The sequence below is a fragment of the Micromys minutus genome (genome assembly GCF_963924665.1).
Source record: "Micromys minutus genome assembly, chromosome: 5".
Taxonomy (NCBI): domain Eukaryota; kingdom Metazoa; phylum Chordata; class Mammalia; order Rodentia; family Muridae; genus Micromys; species Micromys minutus.
This window is the reverse complement of record NC_137974.1, coordinates 60,712,130-60,739,512: the sequence shown is the minus strand read 5'-3', so window position 1 is coordinate 60,739,512 and position 27,383 is coordinate 60,712,130. Positions and strand designations below refer to the sequence as shown.

At 41.6% G+C, this 27,383-nt stretch overlaps 1 protein-coding gene across 1 annotated transcript; it reads right to left on the bottom strand.

Moving 5' to 3' along the window:
* Positions 1 to 26,796, bottom strand: MEP1A (meprin A subunit alpha; the record flags this gene model as incomplete). The annotated part of the gene is made up of 15 exons (XM_080917455.1): positions 1 to 157; positions 1,718 to 2,018; positions 2,743 to 2,916; positions 3,260 to 3,730; positions 6,482 to 6,697; positions 9,397 to 9,542; positions 10,074 to 10,299; positions 13,904 to 14,079; positions 15,164 to 15,281; positions 18,641 to 18,716; positions 19,618 to 19,658; positions 22,451 to 22,501; positions 22,606 to 22,630; positions 22,718 to 22,849; positions 26,710 to 26,796. 15 exons carry the CDS (start codon positions 26,794 to 26,796, stop codon positions 1 to 3), a joined length of 2,397 nt encoding a protein of 798 aa, XP_080773581.1.
* Positions 26,797 to 27,383: the final 587 nt, after the last annotated feature.

Genomic DNA, 27,383 nt, shown 5'->3' with positions numbered 1-27,383 from the left:
TCACTGCCTCAGCTTTTGGTAAGTGTTGGAGAAAATGAAGAAGGTCAAGAAGATCAAGCCAGCGACGCAGCCAATGAGCAGGCCCAGCAAGCTGCCGTGCACACGCATGGCCTGACAGCGCTCCCCTGTGTAGAAAAAGGTGTGCCCAGACACGCACCTGTGGAACAGAACACACAGAGAGTGGAAACCCCCCGGACCTTGGGGGCTTCCGAGCAACATGCCCCACAAATAATAGCAATAACAGTAGCAAACGGTAGCAGACCACTTCCCGCCCGTTTGGCTGGTTGAGGTAGGAGGCTATAATCCAGCCACTGTCTGTCACTGAAGCTAAAGAAGCAGAAGTACCTGTCAGAGTCACATGGTTGGTATTTCACACCTGAAGCTTGGCCTCAAGAGAGTGACCCTGGCCACTCGGCGTTCAGGAAGAAGGCTTGGACCACTTACAGAGTACTTTACCTGTCCCTGGCTCAGGTACACTGTAATGGAAGCTTCCCTGAGAGAACCTGAGCTGGTTAGTGTATCACTGAGATGCTAAAGCTCTCATACCACACCAAGTGAGTCTTACTGTGAGTTGCCATACCTCCAGTGGTCTCTCAAAGCTTCTGAAAGTTCACACAAAAGAATGAAGGTTCTGTGCCAATTAAGGTTATTGACACATAGTAGGAGGCATATTAGCTAAGCTCTGTCTGTGAGCATTGGTGGCACACACCTTTGGCCCCAGCATTCAGGAGGCAAAGTCAAGTCAGCCTGGTCTCAACTTCTAGGACAGCCTGGGCTATCATTAAGGGGAGGGCTCCATACCTTCCACAATGGCCATCTCTGCCTTTGTTTTGAACATGGCAACTACATAGAACTCAGTGGAGCAAGCTGCGATGTTCATGAGTCAGGAATCCTTTTAATATCCCAAAGATTCTTTTACAGTTTTAGTTCTTGGGTAGGGGCTGAGGCAGGGTTTTGTTATAACACCTTAGACTAGCCTGGGACTCACTGTGTAGTTCCTGTTGGCCTCCAACCCATGATCCTCCTGCATCAGCCTCTCAAGAGGCAGCATTATAATAGTCAGCCACCATACCTGGCTTCCTTTTACCTTTAAAGGATTCCTCTTTGGCCTGGGAATTTTCTTCTTAAGAATCAATAATAGCAATCAAACACGTTTTTCTTCTGATCTGATCTCAGCAGCTTGAGTTACTTTCAGCAAGCTTATCCCAAAAGGCCCTGCTTCAGGGCTGTGAGAAATCAATAACCCTACAACTCCTGGCTTTCCTTCAGGAACAAGTGTGGCTAGTATGAGTCCCTACTGGGATGTGGTGTCTAAGAAACTAGCAAGCTTATGGTCTTTGATCTGTTCTTGGCGCCCTATCTGGGGAGAGTCGATGTTTGAGCAGAGTCTTCTTTGGTTGCCTCTTCACCTTATTCTTTGAGACACAGTCTCTTGCTGAACCAGAAGCTGGGTGATTTAGTTAAGTTATCAGGCCAGTGAGTTCCATAAAAAATCCTGTCTTCACCTCCCTAGCACTGAGGTCACAGATATGTGTCACGATGCTCTGATGTTGTACGTGGGTGCTGGGGACCCAAACACAAGTCCTCAAACTGTGCAGCGAGCGCTTTATCAGCTGACACCTCCTCCTCAACCCCACCCTGTGACTTTTTGAACGACAAATGTGACTCGGATTTGTTACCCCATCCCCCACCCGACATGCTTGGCCTTGGAGCCTACCTGCAGCTGGCCATCCCCTTCACGTTCACACAGGTGCCTTCATTCTGGCAAGGGTTTGGGTCACAGGGGTCTCTGAAGTACTGTGGCCAGTTGTGGTCTTCCATGGGGCCGGTATTCTCCACTGAGCGCTTCTGTCTGCTGGGCTGTCTCTGGCCCAGGCTGCTTGGCAGGGATTCCTCCATCATGGCTCTTCCAGAGCTTGCTCCAAAGGCAAGAGGCTCCTGGTCTTGTAGAAGGAGGCCTCGGGGCATCACACTTCTGCCTGGTGTGGGGACTTCAGTCTGGCTCAGGTGGGTGAGGTCTTCAAGATCCAGGTCATGGAGGTGAGAGAATTCAAGATTAAAGGTTGACTCTGATAAGCACCCAGTTCTAGAAGTTCTCTGGGCTAGTTCTCTCTTTCACAAATACTACGTTACATAGAAAAGTGGCTTTTTCTCAGGATGCCAGCTCTCTCGTTATAAAATAACTTTGCCACATTATTTCTTACTGAATTTGAGAAACAGAAGCCAAAACTAGCCAAGCATAGATGGATCAAGGCCAAACTGAAGCCAGCATACTGTCCTAGCTGATAATTGACCACTAACATAATACTTCAAAAGGTTATATTTTGGTTTCTCCCAGAAAGAGTTAAGAAATGATAGCTTTTACCGCAGAGAAACGACAGGCTTTTGAAGAATTAGATATGCTTGCCCTGGGTTGTCACACAATGGGTAGACTTATCAATGTATCACATGTATACTCTAAACAACTGTGTTTAATTTTTATGTGTCAATCAGAGAACATAATCAAAACATTATAAAAAAAATATCAATTTTTGACCAAGCAAGTAAAATTTGTCTATTATAGCACCATCTCTTTCTTTTTCAAAAAAAAAAAAAAAAAAAAAAAAAAAAAAACAAATTCTTTTCCTAAAAAATAAAAATTAAAAAAACTTTTTTCATTTCCTTGACTTGTTCTAAAATCAATGTAAATCAATAGACTAGTCAGAGCCTAGGGTTTCTGACCCAGGAAGTCTAACAAAGTACCTTTAAAGTCCACGAAGATGATGAGGGTGTCGTCTTTAAGGAAATTTCTTCTCATCAGCAGCTGGTGGGAGATAGCCTCGCCCCAGCCCCAGGCAATGCTTCTGAAACAATTACAGTCCTTATCATAGACCCCCACCTTGGATGGCCTGTCCCAGATGACAGAGCCATTTATATCTGCGGAAGGATGACGGACATACATTCTTGTTAGCGTTTATGCTGTGCTTTCCAACTTGTCTTTCATAAGCATGAAAGGCTTTGTTAAGTCTCAGTCTCTCTCTCTCTCTCTCTCTCTCTCTCTCTCTCTCTCTCTCTCTCTCTCTATCACACACACACACACACACACACACACACACACACACACACACACTCACTCACACAAGAAAAACAATCGATAACTCTACACGCACATCACTATGTTGTTGCTATGCACAGGGCGAAGAAGAACTATACTATCTTTTACACCTCTGCTGGCCATCCTAGACTGAGGGGCAATTCTTGTTGTTCCCCAGTCACCTACCTGGATGTGTGTGGTACTTGGAAGTAGTGAGCATCAAGCTCAGGGACATCCTGTTCCTGGCATCAGGTTCCTGGTCCAGTATGGTCATTATGGCCTGCCTGTTTTCCACCGGCCACTCCAGAATCATATCGTTGTCCCCACTGTACAAGTTGAAAGCAAGTCCCAGGTAGCCAGAGTTACTGGTGATTCTACCATTGGGGTACAAAGTTACCCCTATACCGTAACCTTCAGAATTGTAGAACCTAGGGCTCAGGAGCCAGTCCCCTTTCACTGTGTTCTCAATGACCTTAGAGATATTCCGGATGGTCCAAACCCCTGCAGGGCAGGGGGTTTCTGTCAGAGTGATGTCATCAAGATAGATGCCACCATCTGAGTTACCAGGGTCACCTTTGGTACCCTGGAAAACATAGCGAAATTTCTTTTCTTCATTGAGTGTCACGTGAGCAATTTTCCAGTTGTGATCAGAATCTCCTGAGGAAAAAGAAAGTTGGTGACAGTTGGTACCAACAGTTAATGAGGCGGGGATACAGGCCAGTTCCCTCCTTCAATCTTCATAGTGGCTCCTAACAGAGGCCTTACTGCAGACACATGTAGCAGCTCTGGCCGGTCACTTGGGATTTGTAAAGTTAGCATCCGCAGTGACGGGCTTCACAGGCATGTCACCGAGCCCACTCTCCTGTTCCCTCCTTCTCCAGCCCCCTCTCCCCAGCCCAGGCTTTATTCATAATTGATATTCTAATCTTAGTTTTGATTTTCAGTGGTTTTAAAGTTGCTGTTTCCTCCTGAGCAAGCTCACTGTTGCCATGGCCTGCTATCTGCTCTTGGCAACACTAAAACGCCCCTGCATTCAGAAATCCATAAGGTAGCTATTTTAGGAGTCAGAGATCAAACAATGGGTAAGTTTCATGGTTCATCCTTTGACTTGTTGCCCAAAATCTGTTTGTGTAGACTCTTCTTTGTACATTTGTTAATTCCAGTATGGAGGGGACCCGAGGAATCCAGGGTTACCAGAAGCCAGTGACTTGTTCTAAGAACAGACTAGATTTATTTGCTCTTTGGCTAATGATGAACTGAAAGCGGGAGGTTTGAACAAAAACCTTAGGTAAGGGAATGAGGGGCCAGTCTAGGGTGCAGAAGCCCGAGCTGAAGAGCGAGAGTGAGAAGCCAAGGGGTGACAAGGAGAAACTATTGCCAAGATAGAGAAACTGAGAATGCCCCAAATCTAGGCAGACAAATGAAGTTGAGAGGGGACCCTGAGGATGTGCCTTTTCCTCCCCTGCATCTTTTAACTAGAGCTAAGCTTTTCCCAGAAAAAAGAGCCTGGGGATCCCTCTTGTCCTCAGGTCCTTGTAAGGTTGACCATGGACACAGGCTCCTGGCTGGAACTGGTCACAGTTTGCTCAGAAAAACACGACACGGCTGAAAGGGTGCACGGACCACACCAGTCATGTGGAAATCTATGTAGCTGTCATCTCTTGCGTGAGGACACATGAACTGGAAACATGATGGGTGACTTAAAGCCTGAGACGGGTGCTAAGTACTCAGCAGATTCCAGATCCTGGGAATCCCAACAAAGAACGAAAGTTCACTTTTTGCTTCTGAGTAACTGATTTGATTTTATGCTTTGACGTTGGAATGAGGAGCAGGGTATTAGAAAGACCCTAAATGCTGTACCACAGGAGGACAGGCTTCTTAAATGAAAATTCCAAGGTTTTTACCTAAGTGAGGAGCATTCTGAATCAGTCAGGTGGTACCTCAATTGTTTGAGCCAAACTCTGTCATACAAGTTTTCATCTGTTAAGGTCCTGGCCTCACTATAAGCATAAGCCATGTATGTGTAGGTACGTGTGAGTGTGTTTATACTCATGTTTCATGTAAACATTTTGTAATTAAGCTAATATATCAAATTCTTACAGACTTATAGCTTGAATATTAATAAGCACATTAATAGACACATTTTTAAGTAGGCATAAAACTTGGGTTAAAACATTAAAACGGGCATTTCACAAAAGTCACAAGCTACTCCAAGACGATGGTAAGTAACTTGTGTTGAATACCCCATTTTTGCCAAGTCGTACTTAACTTTCAGAGAAGTGTCTCGGACAGGACAACCTTAGAATGGACTTATTTCAAAACCCATTTATACATGATGTCTAAGGAACTTAAAAAGATGCCCTATGGGAAGTCAAATCGGGTTAAGGAACTAAATTCCACCTGGGATGGTTTCATGCTACCTGGTAACATTTTCAAAGTGAGCTGGACATCGGGAAACAATCAGTCCATCAATATCATTGTATTAACAACACATTTTCATTTTAAACTATCCTTTACTTTTAAAGGGTTGCTTTGATAAGTGCTTTGTTAAGAATGTTATGTGGGTCTGGCTACTGTCATGGTGCACTGCTTTTTTATATGCAAGTTCCTTACAATAAACTTCTAATTATCAAAGAAAAAAACGAAAGGTGCCTTGCTGACACCCTTCCACCAAATTAGCTTTGACTAATTACAGCCCGGATTCCCCCTGTAAACAGTAGCAGCCTGTTTTATATAATGCAAACAGAATTTGCTTTCTGGGGCTCACTGAGAAATTCTTTGTTTGGTGGGGAAAATGGCAAAGCCTGCCAACCCTTGTTCAGAAAGACTCACGGCCACACCTGTAACAACAACAACAATAGAAATATCAAGCTGTAAGGAGCTTGGCCTGATGACCCTCACATTACTACCTTGGCAGTCCGAGATTTTTCTTCTGACCCACAGAAACATACAGAACTCAACACATTAATGGCCACAGTGGAGTCAATGCATTCAGTAGCTTATAGTCCTGTCATTATTTAAAATGCTGATGTAACCAGAGCCCACTTGTGAGGCCTTAGGGTACTTCAGTACTTAACATAATGTTGTCCTTTGCTTTCCTGAAACAGAAACAAAAGCGGATGTGGCCAGTTGCTTGGCATCCTCTGCTTTCTTGCCTCCCTCTCTGAATCACCTACTTTTCTTGGATGTGTGTATTCACCGGACCACTTCCAAAAGAGGTTCACCTAAACCCTTAACTTTGCAGGGTTTAAAACCTTCTGAGAAGAGTCTGAGGGAGATGGAGGAAGCTGAGAAGAAGGAGGCGAGAGCCAGAGGAGGGCGTAATGGATGATAGGAGAGAGAAGCAGAAGAAAGAAGACCACGGCCCCAGGTTTCACAAGCCAGTCCTTCTGTAGCTGCTCTAGATACCTTGAAAGGTCTGGATCTTGGCCAGCTGGCGCACGTTGCCCGAGTTGTCGTCCCTTCTCACCCAGATAAGGAGTCTGTCTGCAAGGCTTCCTGTCATCTTATAAAAAAACTGTAAACACTGCTGCTTCCTCTTGGGGTAAAGGATCCGAGACTCCAGAAGGGCTACCTCTCCTGCCGCCCCCGAGCTGGTATTGAAGTACATGAAGTAGCCAGCACCTGTGAAGAGAGCAGCCCACCGTCCCATCTCTGCCTTCCCATGACCTACATACACTACCATCTACCCAGACAAACTGAAGTAGGGAAAACTAGCTGTTGTCCAGGCACCCAAAGCTAGAACCTTTACAAGGAACAAAAAAGAAGCCCACTTTTCTGAAAACATTTTCTAAGTGAGTACGGTTACCATGTAGATAGCGCTGTTGCTCTGTGTATTTATTTTATTTATTTATATTTACTGACTTTTGGAGAAAAGATTCTCTATGTAGCCGAGGCTGGTTTTGAACTCATAATCTTCTTTCCTATCTTAACCTCTGGCACGCTGAAATTACAAATGATCCAAAATTGTAGGTTTCCTTTGATTGCCCTTTCCCAGAGTTTGTGATATATGAATGCCTGCCCTGAGGCACACAGATTTCGATCAAACTTTGATGGGATTTGGTACAAGTGAGATGAATTCTCTTTTCTTTGCTGGCTTCCTGGTTTAAATTAGATTCATAGCAACAACAACAACAACAACAACAACAAAAGAGAGTTGATCTCATTTGGTGAGAAATAGTTCAGGTTTATAATTTGGATATCAAATATTCTTATGGCAATATGGGTTGAAACTTCTGTTTCTAAGCAAACAGATTAAATCTACAATCAATAGGAAAGAATTATCTCTACTGATTCACAGAACTGTTAATATGAAACAAAGGACTGATTAAAAATTATACCTGAATTTTTATAATAAAATATATATTTATATATTTTTTATATTTTTAAAAATAGATTGTGTGTGTGTGTGTGTGTGTGTGTGTGTATACTTTCCCCATACATGTACAGTCCTTCTTGAGTGTGGTTCACTCTTACTAGGATCTAGAACATTCTCCCAGAAGGTTCTTCTTCTGCAATCATCTCTTTGTCTCTCTAGAAGTTGAATATTAGCCTGGTAGTTAACCCATAGGGCAGGGCCAGTCAGAGGAGGCATAGGCAACTTATGACTTTAGGATTGATGACCTTTTGGATCCTATGTGACAAAGACTTTTGTCTTCTGCTGGGCTCAGGGGAAGGATGCAGTAGTAGCAAATGACCTCTCACATTCTTCTTGGTGACCTGGTATTTAGCTGACTTTTCTGAAAGGATATCTTATCAAGTCTCAGGCTGACACGGGCCAAGAGACTTTACAATAAATAGCCTAGCCTGTAAAGGACTGTTATAACCCGAAACCCACTTGCTCTCAGAGAGGCACGACATGACTTTTCCTTGGCAGGCACATGATAAACAGACTCTAAAATACAATCAAAAAGGCCCTAGAGATGTAGCTTAATTGAAATCCCAGTTTAATCCTCAGTACCATGTAAGTTGTGGTGGTGCATCCCATAATGCCAGCACTTGGGAGGTGGAGCAGGAAAATCAGATGGTCAAGGTCACTGCCCTCTGCATAGCAAGTTTGCAGCTAGCCTGAATCACATAGACCATGTCTCATAAACGAATGAATGAATGAATGAATGAATGAATGAATGATAAAATTTTCAAAACCTCCCCAGAGAAAGGAAAGATGGGAATGTGAAATGCAAGAGAGGAGAGCTACAGTCTCCAGCTAGACGCTTTGCAAGCCTTGTCTTCCTCCAGCCCTCTGGAAAGGTTTAGTATGTTTGTGTTTCATGAGCCTTATAAATGTCAAGACATCTTAAGAAAAAGCACACAGTAACAATTTCCTATCATCACCAAGAGACAGTGGGGGAGCTGCATCTCAAACTGAGATCTGTCTGACCTTGTGCATTTTCAATAAAGAAAGCAAATGTACGAATTAGTCGTTCCTCTGCTGTTGATACACCAACTATCACATACTTGGGACCATGAAGGACAAGGTGGGAACAAACTGAGAAGTGCTGTGAAGCTGGGCTTGGTGGCACATTCCTTTAATTTCGGAGGCAGAGGCAGGCCAAACTCTGAGTTCAAGGCCAGCCTGGTGTTCAAAGTGAGTTCCAGGGCTACACAGAGAACAAAAAAGATATAAAACCAACCAAACAAAATTTTAAAAGAGCAGTAATGTAGACACTTCCTACAAAAAAATGTTTTTAAAGTATCACATATAGTCATTTTCAGGTTTGTTACATAAAATAATACTAATACCTTTGAATCCAAATGACTTTTATCTACGTCCTTTTAGCCCTTTATGAGGCTACTGTAAACTATACATTGTGTATGTGGCTATCATGGTATTTCCATTGGTGGGTTCTGCTTGAAAACACTATCCTTCATTATAAAGTCATGTTATTAGCCAGGTATTCCCACAACAATGGTATCATGGCAAACATATATCTTTCTTTTTATTTTTATTTAAAATATTTTAGAATGTATTTCTTGGCAATTTCGCACATGTATACGATGCATTTTGATAACATGCATTCTCTGCTGCCCTAAGCTTACTCCTGTGGAACATCTTCCCAACAGAGTCTCTTCCTATCTTCACGTAATTTATTTTGTGTCACCCAGTGTGTCTAATTAAGGTCCCCTACAAGCAGCGGTAGAGGGTAATTTTAATGTTCTCTTGCCTCTCCACAACCCGGATAGTTTTTTACTGAATTAATGATTAAGGTATGAAAAATATTATTTGTTCTTGTTCAGGTTTTCAGGTTTGATAATTAACCTAAAGGCAGAATGCACTGGCGGCCATTCCCCACTGCAGGATGCCAACTTTGACTATCACCAACCTTTGCACTGTCCCACCAAGGTGTGATCTACTTGTCCAGGCTGACTGCTGTCCTCACAAACCCAGTCAGCATCATCTCTGGTCCCCTGGATCATTCCACAGATGTTGGTCTTCTCAAAGGCACAGTGGTCCAACAGGGTATGTGTTCTGGCTACATGAGATATTTTTGTCATGTGGTTACAATGTAAGATATCTCGTTCCATACAGTTAATGTCTTAAGGCACTTAAGCACCACTAGGCCAGCATGAACTCAAGAGCAAGCATAAGGTAGCCAGCACACTGGGCTTTGTATTCACTAGGCTTCTGTATGCTTTGTGAGCACAATTGGAAAATACCCCCATCTCAAAGCTTTAGAACACTTTAAGATCAGCCCGAGGAATGTGTTTTGCAGGGTGCAACACATTTTCCAGCCCACTGCCTATCTTGACCTTTACATGATTATTCACCTTTTGAAAGGAAGCCAGGGGAAATAGATAATAACAGCCCAATAGTTACCTTACAATATACATACACATACATAGGCACCATATACATACATATATGCATGCAGAAAAAGTACCTTATAAGATGTCTTTTTCTAAAGAGAGAATGCTTAAGGGTATGTAGTCTCTCTGCTATTCAGAGCACTCAAGAAAAGAAGGGGATGCTGCGTTAGCCAGTCCTCAGGCACAGAGGTACTCACTACAGTTGTACATCCGATTCAGTCTCAGTAAATCGATGGCACTGAAATCCAGGCGCTGTCCAATGATGGCGTTAAACTCAGGGATCTTGGCAGTGATGGTAGGGATGCTTTCGTTCTTGTTAAATGAAAATGGGTCGTAGTGCATCAAGGACTCATAATCATAGGGTGTGTTGAGGTCTGTGATGGTGCTGTCATTATACTTGTTGAAATTATGTTCATAATCTGTTGGGGAGAGAACCCTCAGGTACTGCTCTGTCAATCTATTCTCTTCAACCTTTCCTATTTGCCTCAGATACCTCAAAAATGGGAATATTGCATCTTCAGTTAAGATATACATACCTATACCTATACCTGTACCTATACATCATATACATATACATGTACATGTACATATACATATGCATAGAGAAATATAGGAATCGAGATAGATATAAAACAATTAGAATATTAGTGATGAAATGAATATTAGTACTAATCCATTGAGGTCATAATATATGTTTTGTAAAATAGTATGCATAAGATTATTGGAATGATCATAAAGTACCCATGTCCTATTAATACAAATATGTTATTGTGCATTATATGTATTTCATGTAATTATACAGGAGCATGTGTATATGTGTGTGGCATCTAAAAATAAAGTAAAATAGCAAATCTAAGGCAAGAAATATAAACTAAAAGAGAAGAAATTTTTGAATTAAGGAAAATATTCGGGATTAAGTTAAGATGCCCCTCCTAATGACCAAGTACACCTATCACCAGTCCCACCCGTCTTTCTACCTGGCCAACTCTTTATATGTTATAAAAATGAACTTCAAGAGTCAATGGGAAAGGTAAGCATCTGGCAAGAAAGAACTGTCTTGATCAAAGTTCATGTTCCCTGGTCTACGAAGAACTTATGTATGTAAAAACAAGATAAGAAGAAATAACTGTTTTCCCGTTAAAGGAAATGTATTGCAGTAAACGTTAGCAGGAAGGAGATAAGATGTGTTTCGGCATGAAGTGTTGAGATACAAAGTCCAATCGATGTCCTGAAATTGACCAATCACCAATAACGTACTGTTTCAGCTACGCAGATAGGAAGAGTTGAGAAGTGTTTCATTGCTTTCTTGTAAAAGAAGAGCCATACATACACAAGGCATAAAGGTTGTGGTTGTTTTCATTATAAAAAGCAGCTCCACATCTCATGGAAATATAGCTCGTCAACCTCTGCTCGACCTCAGAAGTTAAATCTTTTCCTTAGTGGAAAAGAAGAAACACAATCCCAATCCAGAGAATGGGGACAGAAACGGCATCCCAGTTTAACAATGCACTGGCCTTGGAATACACTCAGGGCTGCATGGGCTGGAGATGGCATACAATAAAATGACTCTGGGAGTCACACTGCCTCTGTTTATCTCATTGGATTTCTGTCTCCTTGGAGAACAGGAATCCAGTGGTTACAGGCAATGTAGACATACACAATTGGATGTGATGGGAATAGAGATAAGAGTTAGATAATATGCTGAGTAACCCAGGCTCACCCCGCACTGAGCAAATCTGCAGACTGCACCAGCCAGTGTGGGTTCACTTATAAACGGACATCATTTGCCTTAAAACTGTCTTTAAAAACTATCACCAAAAATATCATGTTCCTCAAGTCTTAGAAATAGGAGTTTTTTTTTTTATTGCTAATGAAATAAAATGGCAAAGCAACTATATGTGTAGGATGGTAAGAAACTCAGATCTGTAAGCACATATAGTCAGAGTCTAAGAGAGTTCTAAGGCTCTTAGTCTGTTGATGTAGTGAGTTCGCCTGTGAGTCCGTTCCCCTTTTCCTTATGCACCCAGTTGTGGTACAATCAGCTCTGAGAGACAAAGACATTGAGTCTTATCTGAAATATCATCTCTAAAAAAATAGATTTTCAAGATGACTTCAGGGAACTCCCACCTAAGATTACCTCTTGACTCCAGTGCTTACATGGTGAAATGCGTTTGTGTGTGTGTGTGTGTGTGTGTGTTTCATGCTGGTGATAAATAAAGCTTTTACAAATTACAGCTTTCCTGTTATTTTTCCATCATTCCACATTCATTGTATTATCATAATATTATAGGCTGGGAGGGATACAGGTTGAGAAACCATATGGGGAAATCCTATATTAGTGAGCTCTGTCTGCCCTCCTATAAGGACCACTGACCATTTTACCACCAAATGAGCTGTGCTAAACTTAGATTTAATTTTAAAGCTGGAACAGTTTTCACAAGCCAATATAAGTCAAATGCTTACATAAACATGGCCATGTATGAACCTATTCATGAACCTGGAATAGAAATAAAAATCCCTGTGCAGGAAAATCACTTACTCCAGGCAGCATGTGTGCTAACAGTGAAGTCATTTCTACCACAGTGAAGTTTCATTATTTCCGTATGACTTGAAAGAATGCTTTTCCACATGCTGACCTAATTCCAACACTCAAAACATGCATGCATATATACACATATGCACACACACAGGTGAACACACTTATATACATATACACACATACATGTACACACATATATAAACATGTATGCATGCACACTTATATATACACACAGATATATAGTCACATGTGATACACACAGGCATACACAGTTATATACATATACACACATGTACATATACATATAGCATATACATGCATGCACTCACACACTCATACACACATAAACACACACGTTGTCTTAGTTTGACTTCTGCCAATGCGATAAATAATTACGACCAAAAGTAGCTTCAGAGATTGGATTTACTTCATCTTAGACTTCCACATCACAGTCTCTCACTGCAGGAATTTGGAGAAGGAACCCAGAAACAGGAATGGAAGCAGAAGCTGTGGAGGAAGCATGCTAACTGGATTGCTCTCCAAGACTTTCTCAGCCTGATTTCTTATGCATACCAGGACTACCTGCCCAGATGTGACACTCCTCATAGATACTCCTTCCTGTCAGTCATCACCATTGGGAAAATGCACTTGTCTACAGGCCAGTTCTACCCAAGCATGTTTTCAATTAAAGTTATTTGTTCCCAAGTGATCCCAAATTGTAACCAGGGATTTGAACTCTGGTCCTCAAAACAAGTGTTCAACTAAAAAAAAAAAAAAAAAAAAAAAAAAAAAAAAAAAAAAAAAAAGAAAACCCTAAGTCTCCAATTAGAAAAAAACAAAACATAACTTTCTTCTTTTTGTCCTGGAATCTTATAAATTGTAGCCATTTAAAAATATATAATGATGTATATTATATATTATATTATATATTACATATAACAATATATAAATATATGCAAATAATAATAATACATAATGTATATCTATAATTTTCTTATATCAAGTTGGCATAAAAGCTTCCCAACACACATACATGCCTAAAATTTATATGCCCACACATACAAATACACATGCATATGACACACATGTACACACACAGTTGCACAAAACCCCTTGGAGTGTGTCTGGTAGCCATCATCATGACCATAGCCTTCTGAAACGGCCATGCAGAAAACAGCCCTAGTATCTTCTGAAATCTAATTCCCATTACTCATCAAAACAAGAAAAAGACTTTTAGCTTGAGCTGTAACAAGATAACTGATCTACGTGTGTAACTTTCAAGTAATCCCCCACGGTGAGTCATCCATCCTCCCATTCAGGGACCAGTGGTGACCCCATCAGCATCGCCCTTGTTCCTGCATCAGAGACTGACTCTCCTGTTCCCAGACTCAGCCTAGGCCTAACGCATGTTCTTAGTAAGCCATGAAGACAGTAAGATCCATAAAATAGTTGGCTCGTTCCCACTATGCTGGCTTTGTACTCACCTGTAAGAATCTCATCCCACCAGATGTCCACATAATCATCCCGGTCAGTCCTTGACTGCTCATGGTAGAATCCCAGAGCATGCAGGATCTCATGTTCAATGATGGCCTTATAGTCACAGTTCTGACCAATGGAAAGATTCTGTCCCACATGTTGATCACCAACCACAGACCAGCACCTTTAAAAAGGGAGGAGAGGTAGGTGTTTTCATACAGTCATAATTTATGTTTATATAGAGATTATTTATTTTAAATGGCTAAAATGTATAAGATTCCAGGAGGAAGAAAAGAAAGTTGGGTTTGCCTTTGTTTTTCTTTTCATTGGAGGCTGGGAGATTGCTTAGTGGAACACTTGCTATGCATGAGTGAGGGCCAGAGTTTAAATCCCTGGTGTCAGTTTAAAAGACAGCAGTAGGGACAGCCACCGGTTGCCCTGTAATTCGAAAGGCAGAGACAGAATTCCAGAGCAGCCTAGCTAGCCAGACTCTAGAGTACTGACTGGGGCTCCAGACTCATTCAAAGCACTCTCTTCTGTCTACTGGGAAATATCCAACACACTATTGTCAGCTCTAGTTAGTTCGCTATGCATCACAACATCAAAACTTAGTCCCCTCAGCCAGCCACAACTTTGTCCCTAAGGATGGGTTCATTATCCCACGTATGCCTGTAGAAAACATGTGCACAGTTGCTTGGATCAATTTCAAACAAAAAACTTAAAGGGAGGCTTTTAAACCCAGAAAGGAACGCATTTCCATATATTCATGGCTCGGTGATAAGAAGAGTTAAGTATGGGATGTTCTCAGCCAGCAACCTCTGACTTCTCTTAGGCCAGTTTAGAGTGGTAACCCATCTTAACAGCCACTCTTCCCTGCAGGCAAACAGAATGCACCAGGCGTCAAGGAGAGGAAATTGATACTCTCCTTCTCCTTTATAAACCCCCAGAGCACCCCAAAGAACAACACTATTGCTTTTAGACTAAAATACTATCTTATCGGGTTGGCTGGGGCTGATTTAAATGCTATCTTTTAAGTTCCTGATTATGAAGAGTATCCATAACAAAATGAGTTAGTGAATAAATAAACAAATAAATATTAAAATAAACAAGACTATGGAGGCTTCAAAGATAGCTCAAAGGCTATGAAAGATTTGATTTTTAATTTTTTCTTATAGTTTTTGTTTTTTTTTTAAGTTCTCTGAATAGATGTGACATTTTAGAAATGTAAAGATACATGCTTTCTATGGTTTGTAATTTTTCACACTAACCCAGAAAATTTCTGGAAGATGATGTATGAGCTCTCCCCCTCATAGGGCTTGAAATCCACACAAGACTTGAGGCGGAACATCTCGAAGGCATTGAGGATGGCTCCTTTGGCATTCAGATCTGTAAAACATTAACAGGCATTATCTAGATTTTGGATAACAGACAAAGCTGATAGTATACAGAAGGCTGTGTCACTGACATAAAATACACAGAGCATCTAAGGGCCCCAGGCTTGCAAGAGGAAATGAGAGGTTTCACCCTCCATTTTTCCTTTTAAAACAACAAAGAAACAAAAGACCACAAGGAGTTTAAGCCCTATGAACCTGGAGGGACTGGGAAAAATTTTTGGGCATTCCACTAAAACCTCAGAGAAACCCAAGAGGCTTAGGAGTCAAGACTATGTCCCAGCATTCTGGGATCTGCTCTAAAATAAGACCAAAACCAAACCCCTTCAAAACACCAGCCAAAAATTAACAGCATTATGGGGAACACAACAACACACAGTGACTCTCTAGAGGGCACTACCCACAGCGCTCCAATAGAGTCAAAAATCATCCGTGTGCGACAAAACAGGAAAATCATCTACAGAGGGCAAGATGACTCAAATGTCAGAGTTAGAGGGTTTAAAGTGCGATTGTATAGTTGTTCAAGGATTTTTTAAAAGGCAGGAACCAACAGAGACTCTTAGCAGAGATTAACCATTTATATGAAAGAATCGAATGAAAATTTTGTCCGGATTGGTGGCAGTTAATCTTCATCATCAATTATGTGGAATCACTGTGGAAGCAAGGATCTGGGTGGGTTTATAAAGGTATTCCAAAGAAGCTTAGCTGCAGGGGGAAGACCCACTCTGAACATGGTACCACCCCATGGGCTGGGCCCTGGGCTGAATAAAACAGAAGTGAGCTGAGCTGAGCTGAGCACCATTCATTTCTCTCTGCTTCCTGACTGTGTGTGCAATGTGATCAGTGACCTCACACTGTTGCAATCATGCCAAGCTCTGTACGACAGAGCTTCCAAACTGTACAGACCCCCTGCCAATTTGTTAGGTATTTGGTCATGACAAAAAAGCAAAGCAGATGAATACAGGGTCATATCCAGAATTCACCAAATGATTTGAAGAGAAAAACTGCAGAAGGTAAAGAGTCACAGAGACAATATTAGTAAAAAAACGAACAGAGTCTCAGTAACTAATGGGAAAATACCAGTGAGTCCAGTGGGTTTGCGGTTAGTTCCCAAAGCACGGAAGAGACAAGAAGGATATCTGAGAAAATAATGAGCTAAGATTTCCTCACGTTTGGTTGTTTCAATTAACACTACCGCGTTGATCTGAGAAGCTGGAATAACAGGTTAAGTTCAACAAAATGTTCTTGACCTTGAACTTTGAATTCCAGTGCCTTCATCTACCAAGTGCGGGGTTCAAGGGTGTCCCCCATCCTGCTGCTTTATGGGGTTTTAAAAATGGATGGAGTCCAAAGCTTCATGAAGCCTAGGGAGCAAATATATCTAGGCAAGAACCAGCTAAACAAGCTTCCAGTGCACAGAGGAGTCCTGTGCATGCTGGGAAAACTCTGTGTTCACCAGGAAGGAAAACAGTAAAAACAAACAACCAACAACAAAACAGCAACAACAAACCCTCCTTCCACTGGAGTTCCTTAATTCAAACTCTGGGAAGTTATAGGTACTCTGTGGATTTACAAGCATGCTGGCAAAACATGTAGGAATATGACTTCATTTCCCAATAAACAGCTGAGAACAAGACTAGCTTTTGTCTGTTTGTTCGCTGGGCAATGTTGTGAGTTTGGTTTAATGCTTGCGTTATGGGTCCCCAAAAGTGTTCGCTGGAAAATGAAGTGAATGTAGTTTAACGCTTGCGTTATGGGTTCCCAAAAGTCTCCAGAATTCAGCAGGTAAGACGCTGAGAGTCTCTCCCCCAAGCTGATTCTGATTGGTAAATAAAGTTGCCGGTGGCCAATGGCTGAGCAGGGAGGCAGAGGCGGGACTTTAGGACTCATGAGCAAGGAGGTGGAAGGAGTAAGAGATCTCCATTCCAAACACAGAATAAGACTCAGGATTGAAAGACGTAGAAGGGAGAGCATACAATCAGCTAAGAGCAGGGGGAAGGGTGGTCCTATGCTCTCACCTCCCCATTTGCCTCTGGAGTAGCAAAGACGGAACATAGATTTTAGTAAGTAATAATTCAGAAGTATCAGAGGGGAGGCATTAGTAATTTGGAAGTTTGGAAGTAACCCAGCCATTGCCCTGTTTAAGGCATTTTAAAATAGAAGTGAGTGTGTGCTTGCATGCATGCGTGTGTATTTTTAATTCAAGAATGAGGAGCATTTTGTCCCTGTACAGTTGCCACTGGGGAGATCAGAGCTGATTAATAAACTACCGCTACAGGAAAAAGTATTAGAAACAAGACTGAAAATGGCGACTAGAGAATACCGAAACACAATCTACATGTGCTGGGAGCAGGGAGAGCCCAAATATCCAGCAAGATGATGCAGCCTTGTCTTGGCTTTCCCTCTCAACATCTCCATCATCCCCTCATGAATAGGTTTGCAAGCAGGAAGTCATTGCGTAGTTATTATTGTCAGTTGCTTGAGTATCAGCCGAGCACCTGTCTGTGGCATCTACTAGTCATTCATTTTCTACCAATTAATATTTTCAGGGACTAAAATGCAATGTAAGATCTTAAGACAAAGAAGTGAAAGATATTAATGTTGAGAAAACAGAACTTGAACACGGGTAATGTATGCCTTTCTATTTCTCCAAAACATACCGTGTTCCTCTGGTAACAAAAAGAGACGTTGATATCCTGCAAGTTACATTCTCAGCCTGTACTCAGTATTTTTAACACTGAAATGCAAATTTTACCATTATGAAGTTTTCTATCACAACTGTGTTCTTTGTGTTGTTCCTGATTCTGCTAACACGTTATGTGTGTAGAAACTTCTAACCATGTCTGCCCATGCATGTCTGTGCATGCTTGTGTTGAGATGGAATTACATGTGTAAGTTGAGTGTGTGGGGGGGGATCAGAAGTCAATTTGGTGTGTTGATCCTTGAGTGCAATTCACTTTATCTTAAGGTGGGGTCTCTCATTGTCCTGGAGTTCACCAAGTGGGCTGGGCTGGCTGGCTCAGGTCCCCACGGACTCATGTGACCCTATCTTCCAAACACTGGGATACAAGTTACAAGCATAAGTCAGCCCGCCAGACTTTTTTACAGGTGTATGGGTGATTGAACTCAAGTCTTTATGTTTGCAAAGCAGTCACTTTTCTGACTGAGCCATCTGCCCAAACCTTGACTTGTTCTTTGACACTCTTGCAGACTGGATAAAGAAAAAGTGTCATGACTTCCTTCCCATATGATAAAGAATATTCCGGGTTCTTTATATATTGTTCTGAAGCCAATGACAAGAAGAAGCGGGAGAGAAGAGTTTACCCTTGTTTAAGTAAGAACAACCACCATTACCCAGATTGTCAGCCAGAATGTATGGAATGGGGAGTTTCCATCTGCTTTTCGGATCTTTCAGGGCATTTCTGGTTCTCTGTGAAAGACAAAAGCAAATGTGTTGTCCAAGGCCATCTGTTTCCCCCAACAGTTTCGTTCCTATTTACAACTGGATAAAACCCCATTGTATGTTTGTGCCACCAGGTAGGTCCTGGTTTCTAGTTCTCAGTATGTATGTGTTGTCATTTAAGGGGAGGTTGGCATGGGCAGGGACCAGTGAACTGGAAAGAGACTCATAACAATACAAAAGCGAGGCCTAAAGGGAGCAGGGTGAGTGGGGTGAGAAAACCCCAATGTTTTACATGGAAGGGGAGTACAGGGACCGGGAGGGTTCAGCATAGATGTGGAGATGGACAAGGGATGAGGTAGAGAACCAACCAAACCTAAGCGCATATGAAAAATGCCTTAAGGAAACCAGGTACTTTGTAGGTTAGATGATAATACTAAAATGGAAAACAAAACAAAATGACCTGAAGAATCAAAAACAAAGACAAGGTCACCTTCATAACTCTTACTGGACTCACAACAAAAGGAACCCAATGAATTTAGGGAATTTATCTTTTCAATATAAAACAATGGGAACTCCTTAGAGATAATTTTTGGATATTCAGAGGTATTGCTAAGAGCAAAATGAAGAGGCCAGCTATCTGTTAACTCTGGGACAGGACCTGCAAACACACTGAAACACTCCCTTTCTAGTCTTTGCCTATTGGAAATAAATGGACAAATAAACTATTGGATAATTGTGTACTTTTCTGGGCTTCCGGGTGTTTTTCTGTTACTATCAACTATAGGGATTTTTTATAAGGTATAGATTATATAAAATCTTTGCTTCCCCCTATCATGTTCAACATAGAACTAGTCCCCAAACACAGGTTGAGCCTCCAGAAGGACCACAATTCCCAAGGCACAGGATCCATGTCATTGTCAGCACTCACGGGCAGAAGGATGTCCCCTTGAAAGAGGTTCAGGCCTGCAGCTGGGGTGGATTTAAAAACACAAAGAAACTTGAAGTCAACATGAGTGAAAGACAGGTTATGGCATAGCTTATCTTTGCACTGTATAGCTTGCATTCCTTGCAGTCATCTATCTCCTTCTGAAATCACAAATCTTTCCCTAAATAGACATGAACAGCCAGTGAGTGTTGCATATCGATAGGCCCTCTTTTCAATTTTGGAATACAAATCCTTCTTCAAGAACCTCAGGCCTGGCCTAGAGAGATGACTCAGTGGGTAAGAGCACTGGTTATCCTTACAGTGGACCGGAACTCAGTTCCCAGCACCTCCACCTCCGTGGCAGCTCACAGCTATCTGTAACACAGTTCCAGGGGGAACCAGTGCCCTTTCCTGATCTTCGTGGGTACCAGACATGCACGAGGTGCACAGACATGCTTGCAGTCAAAGTATCTATGCATGGAAAATACTGATATTTTAAAAGTAACTAAGGTGAATAGAAGGGTTATGTTATACACGAACTCTAAAGCTTTCCTTTAAAGAAAAAAGAAATGGAACTCCAAGAAGTCATAAACTAGGAGGTCATTGTCCAGGTGAGCGTTTACAGCTGGTGTCCCATCCCAGCCCTTTCTTGTCCCCTCCTATTCGCCTAGATGAATGTACTGAGTGGACTTCCTTCCAAGAGGAAGAAGGCAGACTCTGAGCCTTAGTAGGGACAATGCCCTTGCAATAAACACCTGGAGACTGCCTGCAGCTCCATTCAAGGCTGTTTGCCTCTGAGACCCTGCTTTTCAGATGATTCTCAGAATGGACCCACACACACTGCCTGACTTGCTGATCCACGACCACAAAGGACTTTTAAAACTAAGATTCTTAAAGAGAAAGATCACCATAGGAAAACTTCCCAACCATTGAAAGAGCTCCACTTACCATTTAAAACAACGTTTAATTAATTCATAATTTTTAACCTTACCCTAATTAAAATGCACAGTATAGGCCTGCCTAGGTTCAAGTCTTGGCCTTGATTAATAATTATCATGTTGTTTCCTTAACTACACAAGTGTCCGTGATATGTCAAAAGCAATACAACCTATAAAGGGGCTCTAGAATGTGCTCCAAATAGAAATACCTAATTATCACTCAGGCATGGTGGTGCCCACTTTTGATACCAGCACTCCAGAGGTGGAGGAAGGCAGATCTCTGAGCTCAAGCCCAGTCTGGTCTACAAAGCAAATTTCAGAACAGCCAGGGCCACAGAAAGAAACCCTGTCTCAAAAGAGCAGGAGCAGCAGCAACAACAACAAAATCATCATCATCATCATCATTATTATCATCATCATCATCATCATCATCATCATCATCATCATCACTAAATGTTAACACTGATTACAATATACCACACTTCCCCTCTACGTAACTAGAGTATCAGCTTTAGTCCCATCTGCTTCTTTTTAAACACGATCTCATGTAGTTCAGATTGATTGTGAGCTATGTAGCCAAGGATGGCCTTGAACTCTGAACTACCTGCTTCTAATTCCCCAGTGCTGGGGTTTCAGGTGTTTGTCACCACACCCTTTTGAGTTCTGCTATCTTCATACAGCACTCAGCTGCTGTGGTTTACGTATAAAGACCGGAAGCAGGGCCATTGCTTCAGTCTGCAATTCTGAGTGAGTCTCTAACCACAGGAGGTCTCCTGTACCTTCCTGCATAAGGAAACCAGCATTTCCTTTATTTCAAGATGCAGGTGACACTAGATATGGATGTCTTTGTAAACTCTAAGGTGATTGTGACCAAGTGTCCCTCCACTGACACCACTCTCATCCAAATATGTCACTATGCAAAGGTTTCTCTGTTTTCCCACAAGCAGAACACAGAGACAAGAGAGGCAACATCTCGATGTCTTTCCTCTTGATACTGGATGATAACGTGGGCTCCTCAAGAAATACATTTCTGAACAAGCTATCCAAACAAATACATTTATCCATTCCTTTATACCTCATCAACTAGAAACCAGGGCATATGATGGGCCTGTCTAGGCTTGGGATCTTTCTCCTACTAAATAAAACTACCTTCTTTTTCTTTATAGTTTATTTAGTGAGTAGAATAATTACCCACTCTTCCCCTTAACTTCAAACTAGAAACTGTGAATTGTTCATGAGCAGAAAACCTGTTACACGATTTTAGGTCCAGTGAGTGCTTGTTAGCTCTCTTAGAAAAAGGTAACCTCAGGAGCCTGGGGTAGCAGTTCAGTTGGTAAAAATGTTGGACCTCAGAACCCAAGGAGAAACCCAGGAGTAATTTGATCCCTAAAACAAAGAGGCAGAAGTAGATCCCTGGGTCTGAGTGACTAGTCACTGTCACCTGCTTGACAAGACACAGGCCAGAGAGAGATCCTGTCTCAAACACAAGGTGGACGGATCCTGAAGATACATATCTGAACCTGACTGCTGCCCTCCACACACATGTTCGTGTCTACACAGAATCTAATGTAAGCCTGTTTCTTCCATATGCCATTATTTTTTTTAGAAACTTCTAATGCCAGTAATCACCAATAAACATGTCTCTCCAAAAGGTAATGCTATCACAGCACTTTAAATCCTTTCAAATTAACTGTGGACTGCCCATCCGCAGTCCTGGAAGTCTTGAAGTAGAAGCAGAAGGGGAAATGCAAGTTTAAATCCATTCTGGCTTCACTTTGGCAATTTCTAAGCCATCCAGGACTACACAGAGAGGCTATGTCTCATTGGTTAATCAATCAGTTGATTTAAATGATAAACACATGATTTCGAGGCCTCAATATTTCAGACACTGAGCTCACCTAAGTTGATTTCTGAAATATCCTTTCGTTCACCAACATCTATATCGTGGTCTGTCAAAACACAAAAGCAAAATAACGAGGAAAAACCGTTGTTGAAGAAAACTTGAGTCTTGTTGACGACAACTCAGAGAAGCTGCATAGGAAATGCCTCTTACCATGCCCATTCGAAAGATGCTTGATCTGGAAGGAAACAAGTGTATACAAAGTTGATAATAGGTTACAAGGGATGCTTTTAGATATCTATGGGAACAGGTAATGTCTACTTACTGATACGGCTGCTATGTGGGCAGGAAAAATCAATGAGAGAAGGAACACAGGTTGTGTGCACAGCATTGTTGCAAATGAACTGAATTTTTGCAAACCCTCCCTGCCATAAAAACCTATTGGACCTTGCTCTCCCTGTCAGGGTGGAAACTTTGACCCCGCTGTGGGTACTGTGCTGCTGAAGAAATGTACCCTGTAAGAATGGATGACATTTTCGTGGGTGTGTCCCATGAAGCCTGCTCCAAGAGTTCATGACTGGGAGGAAGTTTGAAAAATTCATAGGGAAATGGACATATGACCACAAGTTATACAGAAATACAGATAGTCATTAAGGGATGATAATACTGTATTTTGCCAATCAAAAGTGAACTAAAAGTTTATGAACTGTTACAATCATACTTACAGCAGGGCCTCAATGGCTCACATCCTTTCTCCCTGCCAGTTTTCTCTATTTCTTTCTCCAGATCCTCTCACACACAAAAAATAAGACGCTCATGACCACTGTGATTTTAGTCTATGCATTCAGTTCTCTTTCAGTAAAGATCCTGCCAACATTTTCAGGGGAAATTTACAGACAATTTTTAAAATTTACACACAAGGCATAAATTCCCAAGAATAAAGAAGAAAGAACCTTTTTACAACTATGGTAACTAGGGAATAATATCTCATGGCCAAAAGAAAGAGCTCCAAATGAAATAGAATGGCATAAGAAACTCGTGCGTCTGTGGGGCTTTGTTACACAAGATTGCTCAAAGGTGCTATAGGGAAACTTCGCTCTCTTTCATAATGTTAAAAAAGTGTGTCTCGAAAAAATATAAACTTCAGAACAATAGCTCTCAACCTCCCCAAGGCTGACACCTTTTAACAGAGTTCCTCATCTTGTGGTTACACCCAACCTCAAAACTCCTTCCTTGCTCGGTTACAACCACAATGTTTTCATTTTTGTAGATAATAACTTAAATATCTGATATACAGGATCTCTGATTTACAACCCCTTCGGCAGGGTCATTCGGGGTATTTAAAGGGGACTTAATGAACAGGGTGAAAGCCAGTGTTCAAGATGAAGGTAGAGATTTGTAAATCTCAGTGCCTGAGGTTGGGTAAAGTTGCTTAAGTAAGGGGAAGCTTTGAAATGATAATGAAATGTTAATTTTAGCTATATCAAAATTTAACCTGCCCCTCTTCCTCCTTCACTTCTTCCCTTTATGAGACAAAGCCCAGGTTGCTATGTAGCCAAGGATGACCTTGAACTCTCATCCTCCTGCTTTAGACTCCAGGGAATACCAACATAATAAACTCTCACCGTCCCATCCAACCCAGTCTTGTCAATGTGACCACAGAGCACAGGGCTTTTGGTAAAGATGTTATTGGTTATTTTTAATCCTGATGGTAGAGACTCTTTTTAAAAAGTTGATTCTGGGGGCAAATATCTAACATAATTAAAGGACAAGCCACGGATGGCAAAGGTATTTACACTGCATACAGCTGAATATAAGGAAGGTTTTGGGAAAGGTGTAGGATTCTGGCACGTCTTTTATAAGCTCAGTTGCTGCTGTTAATGAGTTACCAGTTATTTGCCCTGCCAGGCATTCCCATTACTCTTTCCTGTCTAGAGTGCTGTAGGAAGTCACAAGCCCTTTCTTAAAGGGGGTTTATGGTTTTGCAGTAAAATGCAGGCTCTGAAGACAAAGTTCTTGCTTTATTCTATGTGCCCTACTAGCAACTGGTACAATGTATGCAATGTGTTAGTTACACAAAAAGAGACCAAATTTCTCTTGTGTGGTCGGACAGATTGACTCCTGTTGATGATGCCGGGTGAGGGATAGAGAAAATGTGGTACACCTACACAATGGAATACTACTCAGGTTTTTTAAATAGAGATTTTATTTTCTTTATTGAGAAATGTGAAGTCTTGGGTACATAAAAACCAGTTTCTGGAAGGTGAAAAACAAAACAAAAACAGAAAACAGAACCCACAATAGAAAAGAAAGTTACCACCATCTGGGCTACAACAGAACCCAGAGAATGTATTCTTCTTCTTCTTCTTCTTCTTCTTCTTCTTCTTCTTCTTCTTCTTCTTCTTCTTCTTCTTCTTCTTCTTCTTCTTCTCCTTCTCCTTCTCCTTCTCCTTCTCCTTCTCCTTCTCCTTCTCCTTCTCCTTCTCCTTCTCCTTCTCCTTCTCCTTCTCCTTCTCCTTCTCCTTCTCCTTCTCCTTCTCCTTCTCCTTCTCCTTCTCCTTCTCCTTCTTCTTCTTCTTCTTCTTCTTCTTCTTCTTCTTCTTCTTCCTCAAGATTTATTTTTATTAAATGAGTACTCTGTCACTGTCTTCAGACACACCAAAAGAGGGCACTGATCCCATTACAGATGGTTGTGAGCCATCATGTTCTTGATGGGAATTGAACTCAGGACCTCTGGAAGAGCAGTCAGTGCTCTTAGTTGCTGAGCCATCTCTCCAGCCCTCAGAGAATGTATTCTAAGTAACTGCAAATTTCTAGGTGCTTCATAATTGACCTTTTCACACATACAAAATGATCTATTGAATTTGCAGCTTAATTCTTGATGTGGTCCACAGACAACTACACAAAACATTTCAAGCTACAGGAGATCATCGGATCCCCCTGGGAATAATTTAACTGTCTTGTCAAACAGACACCCACAGACAATCATGGAAATATGTGACCATGGCTGTGTTCCAATAAAACTTTATTTACAAAACCAGACAAAGGGCTATAGTATCCTGACTGTACTTTAGACAACTGACCTTTTGAAAGTAGAGACTGAAAACATGATAACAATTTTTTTAAATTAAATTTCTTTCCAATTGGGATATTTATCATATATGCTACTAGGCTATATAATGACAATTTTACAAGAGAATGTTGAGCAAGCATCCATCCTGCCCATGGTCCAAAAGCAACAGTAACAATGGACATGCACATCCAACCTACTACAGGTGAGGAGGCACTGTTCCAAAGATCTGGTGTTTAGTATTTACCCATTGAGTTCTCACAGAAATCTCATCAAACACGCACTAGTATAGTCTCTGTTTGACAGGTTAAAAACTGAAACCAAAGCAAAAAAAAAAAAAAAAAAAAAAAAAAAAGAAAAAAAAAGAAAAAAGAAAAAGAAAAGAGGGGGGGGGACTTAATGAAGCTCACACAGATCTAGGCCCATCTTAAATGTCACCTGAAAGGTAGCTTTCTCACCCTGAGCCATGGCTTGCCCACAGATGTGGCCTTTCCCACCCAGGTGCAGCATGCAGGGTGTCTTCACATAGTCATCCTACAAGCTTATGACTCTTCTCTCCAAGATGCCTCAGCCCACCCGAGTGACCAGACCAGCAAATTCCCTTGCCATTGGCAGAGGCTGGACACCTATCCTAAAACCAAGAGCCATGGGGCCTCAGAGCCTCACCACCAACAGTTTTCCAAGACTATCTAAATTACAGAGAAATGGTTCTCATGATACAGAGCCCTTACCTTTAAAGCTGCCTAGGTATGGATGTTTGAGCCTAGAATTCAGAAGATCTGATTCCAGTCCAAAGGATGAGCATTGAGAATCTGAATTTTTAATAGCCATTCCGTGATTCTATGAACTATATGTTAATGCACAGGACTCTATAGGATTGTTATCAACACAATAATTCTGCTGATCATTATTAGATAGCGTCCCCTGGGTATTTTCTTATGAGAAAATCAAAAGCCTCAAGTCCCCTGAGGGGAAGGGAAGGGAGATTTAGTAGATATTAAAAATCAGAGATATTGTTCTCCTTACCCTGAAAGCCTCTCTGGGGTGTGAACCACTCGCCTCTGAAGTTTTAAGATGGTTATGGTAGATTTGGTGTGGAACTTTCGAGACCCCAGCAGGCAGGGTGTGAAAGGCAAGAGTTGGGTGAAAGGGAATGGAGGCGCTTGTTCTTCATTAGAGCACTAAGGTAGAGCCCTGGTGTGCTATATTCCCTCTTATATCAGGTAGATTTAGCTTCAGGTTTTTACCTTGATGGAACACAAAGACCATCCTTTTCCATTCCTTCTCAGTGTGGAGAGAAACCAGTCATTCAGATTCTTCCGGGTTTTGCCCATCATCTTCATACATGGCGTAATGGACACATCTGTACACAGTGGAATTGACACATTTGTATGAAATGGATACATCTGTACATGGTGAAATGGACACATCTGTATGTACATGGTAGAATGGATACATAAAAGCTACTTTGCTAAATGTTCCTCAACAAGGTAACTAAATGTAGCACAGCCCGGCATCTCTGCCTCTAGGCTAGATCTGTCTCCTTTGCTTTGGGTCACCTGCTTCCCTCTGCAAGCCAGTATCATGTTATTCAAAGAGTGCCTGCCTACCTAAATCCTCTCATCACTTTTTAAGGTTAAAGTTTCAGAGGTGTGTCATTGGTCTGGCCCTGTACTCACACTGAATTCAAGGAGAGCACCACCAAGGACAGACCCACACACACTGGACTGTCTTTCTGACCCCTTTATTTGATTATTTTAATTAGCATATTGGGATGGATGTAGAACTTAGGTCCAGGTTCTTTCTCCAAGCCCCATACCCCCCCCCCCAGGAAATAATACTTAGATATAGCTAGGCTCTTTTCTGACTAGACCATCACTTAAAATAACCCATTTATTTTAACCTACAATCTGCCACATGA